The 14,887-nt window shown below is 32.2% G+C and overlaps 1 protein-coding gene across 2 annotated transcripts in view; it reads right to left on the bottom strand.

Moving 5' to 3' along the window:
- Window positions 1–10,595, bottom strand: part of LOC148273139 (serine/threonine-protein phosphatase alpha-2 isoform) — an 88,224-nt gene extending 77,629 nt beyond the window's left edge. For both annotated transcript variants that reach the window (XR_015824682.1, XM_088239079.1), the window contains exons 1-3: window positions 10,411–10,595; window positions 10,107–10,238; window positions 6,233–6,449 (exon numbers count right to left, since the gene is read on the bottom strand). Coding sequence is in view for 1 of the 2 variants with exons in the window: in XM_088239079.1 (XP_088095205.1) it covers window positions 6,233–6,449; window positions 10,107–10,238; window positions 10,411–10,465 (404 nt within the window). In the remaining variant the exon portion in view is untranslated. The remainder of the gene's footprint in view (window positions 1–6,232; window positions 6,450–10,106; window positions 10,239–10,410) is intronic.
- Window positions 10,596–14,887: the final 4,292 nt, after the last annotated feature.

Below are 14,887 nucleotides of genomic sequence, written 5' to 3'. Positions count from 1 at the left end.
TCCGTAATTAGCATGTTTGTCTTCTAGACAGACCAACGATATGAAACAATAAGATCGGTCACATTTTGCTGTGAACACCTGGACGTAGTTATGCAGGAAGCGCCCAACCCTTAAAATGCGAAAAATGCCGGTTTTAATAGCATACAACGATATCTTTATGTGCTGAAAACGTCCAAGCTCCAAGTTCTAATTTTTTTTTGCCAATTAAAGAAATTTAAAAAATAAAATAAAAAAGAGCCGCAGAAAACGGTAACCACTTGGACGTTTGTAAAGTTGATATAACAGTTTTAGCCGTGACGTGGGTTAGAAATTTCTTTAATTGGCAAAAAAAAGTATAGCACTTGTGGAGTTTGGACATCTTCAGCACATAAATATATCGTAGTATGCTATCGAAACCGGCATTACGCATTTTTAGCATTTTGAGGGTTGGACGCTTTCTGCATAACTACGGCATTATGGCTCCGTTGAATTATAAGAATGGAAAATGCTGGAAACAAATTTGCCGTAGTGTAGTAATTGTTTGTGCACAATTTATCGTGTTGTTAATAATAATACAACATAATGTTATAGACATAAATAAAACCAAACATTAGCTAAACACGGTACATAATATTATGACGATAATGTCGTGTTATATCATGATCGTAAATGAACTAATCAAGACAACACAAACAAGTTAATACTTGTAAATGTAGTTGTAATTAATTATGTCGGCCTTGCGTCGTAGTGGTCAGCGCGTTTGCCTACCATTCGAGAGGTCTCGGGTTCGATTCCTGACACGGTTGACATGAATTTTTTATTTAAAATGTGTTTTCACACTAGAATATATCATTTTATCCGAGTCGAATGAAATGTTATAAATAGCGATTCAAATAATTTTCGCGTATTTTGTTTTCATGAGAAAGAAAATACACGATTTATGAGTATCTTTTAAGATAATAACCCTACCTACCCATTATCAAAACAGACAAAGTCAATATGGAGATATCGCTTATTCCGATAAAAACACGTCAACATAAATAATGATTTATTAAAAACCAAACCAAAGCTTGGAACGCTTTTGTCCTATGCAATATAAATAAAGGGCTTCTCTAGTGAATTACTGAGAAATACGCATTTTTTAAAACTCTTTCCCCCCTTTCTTATCCTCTCTACACGCACCCCCCGTCCTAATCCCACCCCATTTACTACAAGCATCTATATATATATATATAAATATCTTAATATTTAAAGCATTAACTTTGTGGTCATATATTTTACTAAATGTTATTAAATATTTGTATATATCCACATACCGGCTTATCTATATCTACCTGTTTTGAGACATACCCGTCTCTTCGTCAGGACACCGATTAAACCAACAAATTTGTTTTATATTTTTGTGCAACAACTATGGTGAAGGTGTATAGTGGGTTTTGCATGGTGGTTTAATTGACGTCCTAACGAAACCGGTAGACATAGAAAAGTCGGTAAGTGGTTATATGTTATTTTTCTTCTTTATTTTTTAATGTGTATTATAGCTCTAAAGAGCTATAACAGGCTTCCACAAATTGTGCGTAGTAAACTACGTACAATTTGTGGAAGCCTGTTATTGGTTCTGAGCCCATACAAAATTTTTAATGTTACTTATAAATATCGAGCCATGATAGCCAAAACATCGTAACCGACAAAAAACAATATTTTACAGGTGAATATGTATTCTTCTTAATTATCGAGGAATATATTTTATGAATAAAATTTTGTTTCAAATATTTATTTTACTGTTATAAAAAAAAGTTACATTCGAAACAAAATACTCCCTCGTAAAATACTGTTTTTGTCGGTTACGGTGTTTTGGCGATCGTGGCTCGACATGTAGAACTGTGGGTTTTGAAAATAGAATAAAATAAAACGACAGTATTCATAATGTATTTCAGTAGTTGAAATTCAAATTTTCGTTTAAAAAATCAGTCATTACCGGGCGCCGGAGTCGATTAGGATCGGTCGGACTGAGTCTGGATTCGGGATCGATACCTCCGTAATCTGAATGCCTATTGTATGGTCAATGTCACGGCGAGTCGCAGCTCGCAGCTACGACCCACGACAATGCGTTGTAGGTAATGTCGTCACAGTCGCACCTCACACCTTCTCTCCACGCACGGCCGCATCGCGTGGCGCGGTCGGAGCCGAGCCGCACCCCCCTGCTGCGCGCGAGGTGCATTATCAGACACAAGCCGACAGTCGGATGCGTCAATTAGAGACTTCCTCGGCTGGGAGACGATGCTGATTAGCTTGGAGGCGGCGAGATGACCCGAGAGACGTTATATTGGATCGAGATATTGCCACTCAAAAATGAGGAAATTGTGAAAAGTTTGGCAAACATCGCTAAGAATTTACCGACATAATAAACTAGAATATTACGACAATATTTTGAGTTGGTTCAAATTTTTGGGTTTGACGAGGGCTGGATTCAAAAGTCAACAGATGTAAAAATGAGGAAGTTCGGCGTTAAAAAAAATAAAATACATAGGTATTTCGTATTATCGGCGCAACGATTTTTAAAGTTGTCGTATTTATGAAATAACTCCACGTGTGACGTCAGAGGTTCTTCTCTGTCAGTTCTCCCGATTGGTTCGTTTACGGTAAGCAAACCGCATATCCTTCACAGTTCTCATATTATTGGTCGGTTCATACGAACCAGTGACGTCGTTCAAAGTAGTGCGTTTTTATCAAAATATTATTTATTTCGTAAATTTAATGCTCCAACTTTTACCGCGCGCAAGAAAACATTTTTGTATACAATTTCCCGTAGGGCTGAAGTTCCTCATTGAAAGAATATGGATGTTCAAACATAGGTGGGATGCTTAATGTTGGTGTGTAAAGTGGCCACATTCATTAGCCAAGGACAGGTCAAAACCTCTGTAAATTCCCTTTTCTTAACACTTTTCTTGGCAATGTATCCTATAGGATACATATGATTTAATTTATTATCATGAATTAAAACAACATTTAGTTAAAACTGCTTTACCATATTTCTCATTCTTAATCGCATTATTTAAATTCATAATAAACTTAATTTTTTTTCAATAAATAAATTTAGTTCTGCCAAAATAAGGGTTAAAATTTCTCCATCTCTGGTGTAATATATTGAATTTTGCATCAACGACGAGTAAAAAAATAGACAAGTTTTTCTCCTACTAGCCGCCATGAGAATGCAGCAAAATATAGAATGGCACACAATATTAATAATACAAAACGAATTTCACACCATGGTAAAAATCCACATTGCAAGATAAAATAAAATTGAGCCGATTGGTATTTATTGCATTATATTAATTGGCTTAATCCATTTGACTCATTTAATGCCAGACAAACGCAATAATCAGTATAACAACCACTCACCCACCCTCTCACACACTTACTCACACAAACACACTAGTATGTATTGTACGTATATTTAATGTATTTCTGTAGATATCTGTCATTGGTTTTATTCTCTGTATATTTTATTTGTTATATTTTTTATCACATGTATTACTGTTGATATCCCCAATTAATAAAAAAAAAAAAAACATGGCGCTGTTGCATATGTATGGAGATAATACATCAAGTCCTTATGTCAAATAGTATTTTGTGTTTGTGGAGGTGTGGAGTATGGGGTGTTTAAATGCATTTCTAAAATACCTTGAGAAGGGAGCTCGCGTAGCACCAAAACCGGTCGGTAATTTAATAAATAATATGTGTTTAAAAAACACGGGGTTTTTATTTAAATTTAATTTAAAGACATTATTAGACTATGTTAATCATAGAATTAAATTAAATAAATAATAATAATAATACACATAATGAATACATAAACACAAAGTTAGAGTTTTAAATATAAATTTTATATATTTTTGGTTCTTTTTGCGTACAGGAACAAGTGGCATTCAATGTTCCGATTCGCCAGGTGCGAAACAATAATGTGCTGTTACTTGATCAGCATAGCACAAACTATGGCTCGCATGCACCAATGTCCCGGTTGTGTCGCATTGTAAACTCGAGACAAGATCTTTACTTTTTTGGTGCAAGTCTTTCTAGATTTAAACAACTAAGATAGACCATATCTTGTCTTGAGGTAGTATTTTTTTTGTCCAAACTTTAATTTTCTTCAGATGTATTTTATTTCAATTGTATGTGTGTTTATTGTAAGGAAAAGTCCGTAAATAAATAAATAAAAATCTAAGAAGCTCAATTGTAATGTTGAATAAATGGCTTCTACAAAATGTATGTATTTTTGACTGTTTATAAAACGCTTACTAACAATGGTTAGATGTTAGATGGTCAAAGTAACTTTATATTAATGGTAATAATTTTATGTATACAGCATACTCTCTGTAATCCGAACCCACTTAATAATGCTCCTGGCCATTTAAATTATATCAATTTGATAAGCAACGGCGGACAAATTACAATTGCGTTTCATCCTCCAAACTATACTCTACTCATGCAGCCCATGGATTAAAATGTTATTCAGGCGATGAAAATTTCACTTTGCATGAAACTCCTTTTAAAATTTTTGGTGAAGAAGATAGGATAGTAAATATCATTGAGAAAGTTAAATTATGTGATGTAGTGTATGATTTGAAGGAATGCTGGTCATATTTAACATATATGTAGGATTGAGGTTTTTGGGGGTTAGTTGGAGTTCCGACCCCAGTTAGAGATTGACAGAGAAGACACGAAGTTGCTGTTTAATGTTTATTTATTACATGGCGAATAAATAATGAATTATGTCGCACGAGTGTTACGTCGATGATGGGTTGAAGAGACTGCACTTCAGCTAGATGCTGGAGCGGTGTCACTTCATCGAGCTGGACTGAAGTGAACTGAACTTGTTCGGCCAACTAACTGAACGGGCTGACTGATGTTGGCTGCGTCCTATGGTCTCTTTATAGACGACGTTCCTTTGTAGTTTATTTCTTCATGGTAGGGACGGTGTGAATGTACTGCAAAACGATGCCCTCCGATTTCAAGTGCTATACTCATAGAGTTGCATTTTACGAATGTATTGGATTCGATTGAAAATGATGACATTGCATCGTTGGTCACTAGTATATTTTAGGTGAACTAATTTAACACACTATGGACGTATGGCGGCCTCCGTGGTGTAGTGGTCAAGACGCTTGACTCACGCACGGAAGGTTCCGGGTTCGATTCCCGGTGAGAACACAAAAATTAAAAATGTGATTTTTCTCAGGCATGGTTGTTCTGTAATGTAATTCACCACTGTAATTGGGCCTCCTGGCCTGTTGTGGTGCAAAAAAATGAAATGAAAAAAAAAAAGAAATGGACCCTACACATATATGGTAAAGCAGGTATATATGGCGAGAATGAACCGAAATGTGGGACGAGGGCGAGCAAGGAAGACGTATCATGATCAGATGAACCAAAATCTTAAGCCTGGTCGTGTCACATAGGCAGTACCGAAGGACATGTGTGACAGATGTATGAATGTGAAAGAAACTAGGAATCTATGTCAGGATAGACGTGTGTGGCGGTCCATCCTCTCTGCCTACCCCTATGGAGAAATGGCGTGATGGTAGTAGTAGTAGTGTGTATATCACTTGTTAAAAATGTCGTTATTCATTTCCTAGTCTGCGTATACGCGGTATAGGTTAGTGACAAAAATAGTTGGTTTGACATGACCAAATTCAACAAATATTTGAAGATGGATATGTCAAAAGTTGTAATAATTGGCATGCGTGGATTACAAGGCATGTGAACGCAAGGGAAGCGAGGTCTATAAGAAAACTATCCCATGTGACTAATGAGCGCAACATATTTGAATTTTGTTTTTTATTTGTTTGCAAAAAGGTGATCATTTCCTTTAGGTTTACGCAAGAGATTGGGGAAGATGCATAGCTTTTATAAAAAATAAAATAATACTTATTTTTATTTATTTAAAATACCATAAGATATACAGGTTACAATGCTACTTAGAAAAAAAAATACATGATAGGGCCCTGCCGTCCAATTATATGCATTAACTTAAACTTAACAAAATAACGTGACGGTTTTATCAATATTCTTGATAAAAATTTCAAGAAAAGAAAAATCGAAAAAACAAAGAGATATTGAGAAGGGAAAATAAAGAAAACGATGAGAAGTGGTAAAATAAAGGAAAGCGGGGGTGTAAAATAGCATGTCAGGATGAGAACGGCATTCAATTACCTATTTCAGTGGAAAATTAATTGGAAAAAGTTGGACATACCCATAAATTCTGTTAATGCTGGCGCACTCGTGGTTACCGCGAAGCAGGAAGAAGTTCTCTGGGTACTTGATCTTATAGGCCAGCAGTAGGCAGATTGTCTCCAGCGACTGCTTCCCCCGGTCCACGTAGTCTCCCAGGAACAGGTAGTTGGACTCGGGGGGGAAGCCGCCGTACTCGAACAGGCGCAGCAGGTCGTAGTACTGCCCGTGGATGTCACCTGCGGGCGTAGATGTTGTATTGTATTAACCATTGAGAAGATTCACTATCCTCAGACTTTAATTGAAAATTCTATGCGATATGGTGAATGTGAACACTATTACGCCATTACGCCCTGTACTCGCGTATGGCTCTGAATCTGTAAAAAAAATCTCCCCTGATATTTGAGAGGGATATATTTGAAACTGTGCAGGAAAACGGAGTTTGGAGAAACAGTTCGACGAAGAAGTCTACAATATCTACAATGAGCCTAACATACGATCCTATATACCTGCGTAATTATTTTTGACGCTTATCAGATCATGGTTTACTTCTTTGTTCTTTTTCCCAAGCACCCTCAGAATATCTGCAATTCCTCTTTCTTCTCCAATTCACAAGTGTCCATGCACTCGACCGTGGAATCATCTCTCATTCACTATCAAATATGTTTATACAGTTTCACCGTTTAAAGCAAAGACAAACACAGGACAGTCAAAAATACTACATAATGGACTTAAACACTACAACGACCTACCTTACTACTTGAAAACTTTTAATGGAGACAAATTTAAAATCAATCTGAAAAAGCACATGATGACTGAACTAACTAGACTAGACGAAACATAAAATGACTAGACAATATTAAATTTCTAATGTAACCCTAACGGGTTTTTAAAAATTGTAAATAAATAAAAAAAAAAAAAATCGTGTCTTAAGAAACATTAATTTCTCTTCCATAATCTCTTCTTCTTTCCTTTTTCTCATTGAATACTAGTATTGATTTTAAATAATTTATTTACAAATGTCACTTCAGTAGAACTCCAACTTCGAACTCAGATGGAAAAATATCCGGATCATTATTAGGACTTCGCTGCTCGTAAACGTATTTGAACAAGTTTTGAATGTGATTCCAATTCAAATTAATCTTCATATTTTTAAAAGAAATATTTACATTTTTATGATTTACCCAAATATTTCAATATTGGGACCACTTTCTTTTAGTAAATAACCGATCTGGAAAATTGGGAAATAAATTGTGTTAGAATGAGGTTCGAATCTCAGGACTCCTGGCCCTGAGTCCGTGACACTACCCGCAGGATCACAACCCGTCCCATTAATGTAAGTTTATTTTTCAATCTAAATTGTAAAGACTTTTAATTTATATAAACAAGATTGTTTCACAATCATCATCATATTACTAATCATTAATATTCTTCGTACCAGTTATTCGCAAGCGACTTGCCAACCAATACAGGAGATAGTTTATAACTCGCCATTGTTGATCGAGTCCAGTGTCATGACAAAGATTCAATAGTGTATCAAATAAATAATTTAATTTTTAATCGTGTTTTTTTTCCATAGTGATTTTTATTATTATTTGTTTATTTAGTTCTATGTATTACATAGTCTAATATATATTTACAACACAATATTTACATCTATACTTATTCTAACATTATTTATCACTATTATACACTTAGTATCCTAATTTATAATATTAACTGTTTCATATGTACATTTTCATTAATTATATTCACTATTTACTACCTAATATTTTTCACATATGTACTTTTTACATTTAATTTTAAATATATTTACATTAAATTCATTTTTTATGCTTTCTGGCATTTCTTCAAATAGTTTTATTCCCTTGTACATAAGGCAGTTCTGGGACATTGCTTTTGATTTATTTTCCAGTCTTATATTTTTAGATCCTCTTAGCCCAAAGCAACAGTAAGACATCTCTGAAGAACATATTCTGAGATAATCATACGTTGGGGTGTGCAAAGGGTCTGACTGAATTAAATTATTTGAAAACATTAATTTATTAACATATTTGCATGTGTATCTCAAAATCGGAAATTTCGAGTTAAAATCACTGTTGCTTTGGGCTGTCGATGTACATTCTGATATTTGTGTAAACCAAGATGTGTTTATGTCCTATAGGCTTGTATAAATAAATATGTTTTGTCTAATATTGTGGCATGTTAGTGGAGTATTTTATATGAATGCATAAATTCAATCATTTTATAAAATTTTTACATATTTTTAATTATTATTTTTATTTTACAATATACACAAGAGGTAAAACAGAGTATTAAAAAAAAGGATAATTACATAGCAATGAATTAATCTTATTATTATGGATAACTTATATAGCGCCATTTTTGTAATATAATACCTCAAGGGCACTTTACAAAGTGATTATATAAAGATATATTTATAATTTTAACTTTTTTAATTTAAGAAAAACAATGTACTTTGTCATCACATGCTAAGGATTTATTTAATTGATTTAATACATATTAACGGTAAAAACAAAAAATCCCACAAAGGCATGGCCTGTTCGTGGGTATACAAGAAATGTTTACGAGATGTTTTGAATAAATAAATCATTCAAGTAATCAGATAAATAAATCAACAATATTTTGAGTTTGTCCAAATGTTTGAAGACAATGACCAGATTTACCCCCTAAGGAGTTTTTAAGATTAAAATATTACAACAGAGATGGAAAACAATTAAGAGAAGGAAATATGGAATGTATTAAGATTTACTAGCTGTATGAAAGTAGATTTGTATTAGAATAAAAAAACATGTTTCATTTGTGAAAATATATTGATTAATAAAAAAAATAATTAAAAATGTACCCTTTAATTGAAGTGGGTGAGATTCATCTAAATGAATTATTTCATCTACATACTAGGCAACGCCTGAAAACATTGTTGAAGAATTGAAGAGATGGGAATGTTCAAACATAGGCAGAATGGTGAAAATGAAACAGTACGAAATTGGCCACTTAAACCAGCCAATGACAATTTATAAGCCCCTTAAATGAATTGTTCTCCATCTCTGTTGCACTATTTTTAAATAAATGAAAAATACATTTCACTAAAAAAGTTTAGTAAAAAAAAAATTAAGCGAAAATCTCGTAGTCAAAACTCTGAATATAAAAGTTTGACAGTTTTTACAATGGTCCACTTCGCCTGCAACGGCCACACATCAACTCATTGAAAACTGCAAAATATTTGTTAATATATCGCATATTAAACGAACTTAGATTATAAACGCACAATTATAAAAGTTAAATTCGCAGATGTTCTCCATTTCTGTTGAAATATTTGTCAAAAGTAAAACAGGCAACCAAAATTGTATCTGTAAAATAAGCAACATTGGCGCAAATAAATCAATATTACATTATGTATTATGTGGGTACATTCATACAAATTTTTACGCTAACTGATAAGGATGTGGTCACCGTGAGGCCACCCATATTAATTACTCATTACATTAATCACTTTCCTTTCATATATAAATAAAATAACTTTCAGTCATTTCATACTTTAGTACCAACAATTATTGAATAAAAACATATTGATTGTACAAATTTGTTAGCATTAACACCTGTCAAATTGTATAAACTATATTATGATATTAGAGCGAACTGTCATGTTTATTTTACACACAATTGAAAATCTTGTAGAAATTGTACAGTTAATGTGTTTAAACATAAAATGAAAGTGTTTAAACAACCCTAAATGAAGAAATGAAATTTTCGCGGCATACAGGAACACCGGAGAAAAGATGACGCTACCTTCCGTACTGCCCTTGGTACAAGAAAATAGGCCAACAACGCCGAACTAAACTCTTATATTCAATAAATACTAATAAAATACTAACCGCATATTTTGAGTGGAGCCTCCAATTCCAGAAGAATGGGTTGTGAAAGAAAAATTTCTCGAGATTTGAGGCATAAGCCTCTAATTTCGAGTTCCGTCAACTGAACATTCTTTCCGGGTTTATGGCCGCGCACTGAAACAATGAATAAATATTGGCTATAATTTAAATGACAAAACCGATCCAGATATATTTTGTTGACAAATGACAGCCAAGACGTTGCTGATAAAAAACAATCGCCATTTCTAACGGGCGTTGGCAAAAGGTAGTGACAGATCGCTTCTTGACAATATCAACAATCATTTACCTTCCAATAATCTAGCGATAATGCTATCAATATTAAATTTATCCTTTTCCGCCATTTCACAACTTATATCACGACACAAATCACTTCAATTCACTTGTTTATTAAGTAAGATGACCGCGATTTCCGCCGATTATCACGAGTACGATGTTTTTCACTACTCGGCGAACTGAACGACAATGGCGGACAACGCGAAGGAGTACCACAACACGGAAGCAAAAACTATATGTATCTAATGTTGCCATCTTGTGTTTTCTTGTAAAAAAAAATAAATATATATTGTTGTTCAATAATGCACTCAAATTAGATCAAAATTTGGAGGTTAGTTGGATATTTTTATAATTCGAAAATTATTCAGCAACAAATACTCATACAGATTAGATATTTTTTTTTTAAATATCTGGCATCTCATCTAAGCTCTTTTCGAAGCATGCATCGTGCACCTATGGTGCACAATTTATTAAATATTTCGTAACCACGGTTAGGTACCTATTTTTTTAAAATTACTTTTGCTATTTTTTTAATGACTTTCCGGTGATCTGAAATTTTAGAAATAAATATAAAGAAAAATAATAGCAATGTAATTATTATGAACCAACGGAAAATTTACTATTATTCACCTACACTAAGACTAGCCCTGTACACCTACATAATAACATTAAAGCAATAAGTATTCTTTACTACATTAATTTCTAATTGTGTCAACATCGCTAACACATGTATCCTACATTGATACATAATATGTCTTATAACTTTGTTCCTTTCTTTTGTACTGAAACTTTATTGAAACGTTTTCGATTTGTATTTTTAAAAAAATACACTTTACGTATTTTCTTTGTGTAAAACAAGTTATTATATCAATCTAAAGATGTCCGTTAAACGGTGAAATTGCCTCTTGGTCAAATAAATTAGTCGAAGTAATTTAAGTAATTTTAGCTATAAAGTTATTATCGAATTGCAAATGGTTTTTATATTGTCCTAAATGAAGAGCATTACAGATTAGATAGATAGATAACAGACATATTATGAATGTGGGAAAAGCTAGGAATGTACGTCTGGATAGACGTGTGTGGTAGTCTATCTTTTCAGCCTACCCCAACGGTATGGTAGATTAGTAAGTTTTCACCTCAAAAGTTGTTAATATACTTAGCATGCCACCTATTAAAATTTTAATATTTGTTTTGAATCGTTGTATATTTATAAATGATCAAACAAAATAATTACAATTGTTATCAATAGATGCCGCACACAAAAACCAATACTGCCATCTACTGAACTTTATATAAAGGAATTTAATGTCTATCTTGTATCAAATCCAGAGTCTGTCCGTGACAGGATAAATTAGTTTATGATTAAAAATATACAATATATGAATATATTTATTTTAATGATTCATGACAATTTATTGTGGCCTTTTACCAAAATATGAGTAAAAAATATACGACCGATCTACAAGTTTATAATTACAATATTTACTTTTTTCGCCATAATTAATTAAGCAAAGCCTTTATGGCAATAAAATAAGGCTTAAAGCTTATAATAATAATAATAATCGAATTTGAATAAAATTAAAACGAAAATTCACTTTCGGGTTTTGATAATTAGTTGTTGGGATCAGCTCTCTGTCCGCCTTTGAATGCCTATAAGAATGTGTATGAAAATTATATCAGGAGGAAATAAATCCTTTGAAAGTGAAAATGTTGAAGGAAGAATTGATGGTGATGGCAGTAATACCTTTTTTTGTCAGAAGAAATTCTGAGAATCAATACACGAATCATAGAATTATATATAATTAGGTATATGACAGGAATGTTACTTTTTAAATTTAAAGGAAAGGTGTTTTTTCCACAGAATTAAATAACTCTATGGTTTTTCCTTATTACATTTTCCCTTTTGACATTCTGTTTTTATTTAGTTTAAATATCTTTATGCCAAACTTCAGTGAAATATGAAGGATAACTTTACAGCTCTCATTTTCATTGTAAATATGCCATAACAACCAAAATTAAAGCTATTATATTAAAATAGTTATTGGATGTTTCGGTCAACATATTGTGCAAACAGTTACTTTTAATTTGATCTTTTTTGTATCCAAATTAATTAAGTTACCTTTTTGAACACGCATTAATTGTTTTTCTTAAGAAATATTTAATGTGTTAATTCATTACAATGTACCAGGTATAATGTTTTTGGTTTATACTTGCCTTATATCAACTTTATTTTTCTAACCGTTATATTTTGCGCAACAGGAATTACAGTGGCACAACTTAAAAGTAATTTTTACAGGAGAACTGTTACACACACACCCGGGCTATCAGTAAACTAAGATTTATGTGCCACTGCCATTTAGTTTTAAAAATGAAAAGTCTAGAGTGATCATTGTGCCACTATTATTCCTTTAATTTGAATAAAGGATTTGATTTTGATGATCCTTTTGTTCTCTACAGTAAATATGTTGATATTGATTGTTAAATTGTAATACATATACTCGTCCCAAATCAAAACAGAACTTTGGTTCCATGGAGTTGGAATTTGTGTGTGAATTAAATGTAATATAAAGTAAATAAAATAAAATAAATAAATGTGTAATAAATAGTATGGCATTTACATTTCTTATTTAAGGCCACATAAATATTTTTATGAATCATGCTGTTAATTACAAAGTGAGTTTTTTGGGGTTATTATTGCATAACAGCGCCCATCATCAGGGTCGATCCCAGTCGTTACTATATGCAGATTGTTTATGTGAACTCTGTGTCGTTTCACAGTCTGCGCTTTTATGTGATTTCTTTATAACTGCATCAAGAAATATCGGAAAAGAATGCGAAGGAAACACGGCGTAATAACCCAGAAAAACTCATTTTGATGTTGCTGGTAAGGATAGGAACTATTTATGAACCTTTATATTTAGGAATCTTTTTGCATTTGTAAGATTGTGCTAACAAAAAAAACATGAATCACTCGTATTAAGACTGACGAATGATTAAGATGTTGTGTTTATTAAATTTAATACCTGAAAAGTTTTAGACAGCAGTATTTGCTCTCCTGTTGCTTATATCTTATTTGTTTTTGAGTGTTTGTGTTTAATATATGTATGGGTTAAAGTGACAGAAAGAAAGAAGGATTAGTAAGAAAAACACAGTTTTAATACAGATATTAATCATTTTACTTTAATAGCTTTAGAAATTGTTCTGAATGAAGACAATATTATGATATGAACAATAATAATAAAGTTACTGTTAATAGTTTTAAACTATATACTGGCTAATATAAGTATTTACACTCTAATCATACCTTACGACTTTAACTACATAAAAAATGGAGATATTCATAGAAGACTGGGACAATTTATTATACTTCAATCTATAATTTTTAATACTAGCTATGAAACAATCCATCGATGGCGTAGCATATAACTGCTTTAAAATGGACTTATCGTAATCCTATCAACAAAATATATGCAAACAAATGTAACAGGCTAATAAAAACAGTAGTAAACTACAGTACTTACAAAACCAAATGAGACGATATAATAATAACATTAAAAAGTTATTTTTAATACAATTGACAACTTCAAGTTTTGCAATTAAGCCATACATTCTTCGCCATACACAATTTTGAATCATTTTCTTATTTGAAACATGACTTGTGACATACTTCATCCAAATACCAAGTCAATATTGAATATTATTTGACATGAATAATTAGCCGTCCCTAGATTGAAATTTGGGTACAGTACCAAAAAGCATACTGCCAGAGAATCCAATACTTTTGTGATACATATTTTTAATGAAGTTTGTTTCTTAACCGAGTGTTTTTGTTTCAACTTGGAGGTTTGCATAAAGTATTTCAAATGGCCAGTTAATTAAATAAAATAAAATTAGTATATTGTTAGCATTGCATCGCAGATTATCTCATCTTGAATGCATTATATAACTAGCTATGTACATTGATTTTACTGACTGATATGTTGTAGTGTTTGAGATTAAAAAACTGTAGGCATCGTGAAATGATTCTATACATTATTTGCCGAAAAACAAAGGAAAGTTTTCACACCTTTCTACAATACCCGTTTCATTCCGAAACATTATGTAACATGGAAATATATTAATAAAATCATCAAACATACTTTATTATAAGTTGGCAGGTTTGTAAAAATACTTGTTAATTGTAAATTAAAATACTAAGCATCCAAATAAATAAAATACAGGTAGTTTTGACATTTCATTCCAACTACTTTGGGTTTTATTTTAGTATGTTAATTTTTGGTTAGTAGCTGCCAATTAGCTAAAATAAATGGTGATTGTAATTATAGTTACAACACAGGCATTAATAAGCAAAGTGTTTTTATATATTAGTTGTTTTTTTCAGTAAATGTTTACAATCAATCGTTGATATCTTTTTAGGCCATTAAAAAATGAAAAATGATTACATCGATTAAATAAATAATAGTCTAACCTGATAATCAAATCAATGGAAG

This window comes from Micrasema longulum, unplaced genomic scaffold (genome assembly GCF_059751315.1).
Source record: "Micrasema longulum isolate JH-2025_06_02 unplaced genomic scaffold, ASM5975131v1 h1tg002063l, whole genome shotgun sequence".
NCBI lineage: Eukaryota > Metazoa > Arthropoda > Insecta > Trichoptera > Brachycentridae > Micrasema > Micrasema longulum.
The sequence above is the reverse complement of the archived record's forward strand: the minus strand, read 5'-3'. Positions and strand labels throughout refer to the sequence as shown.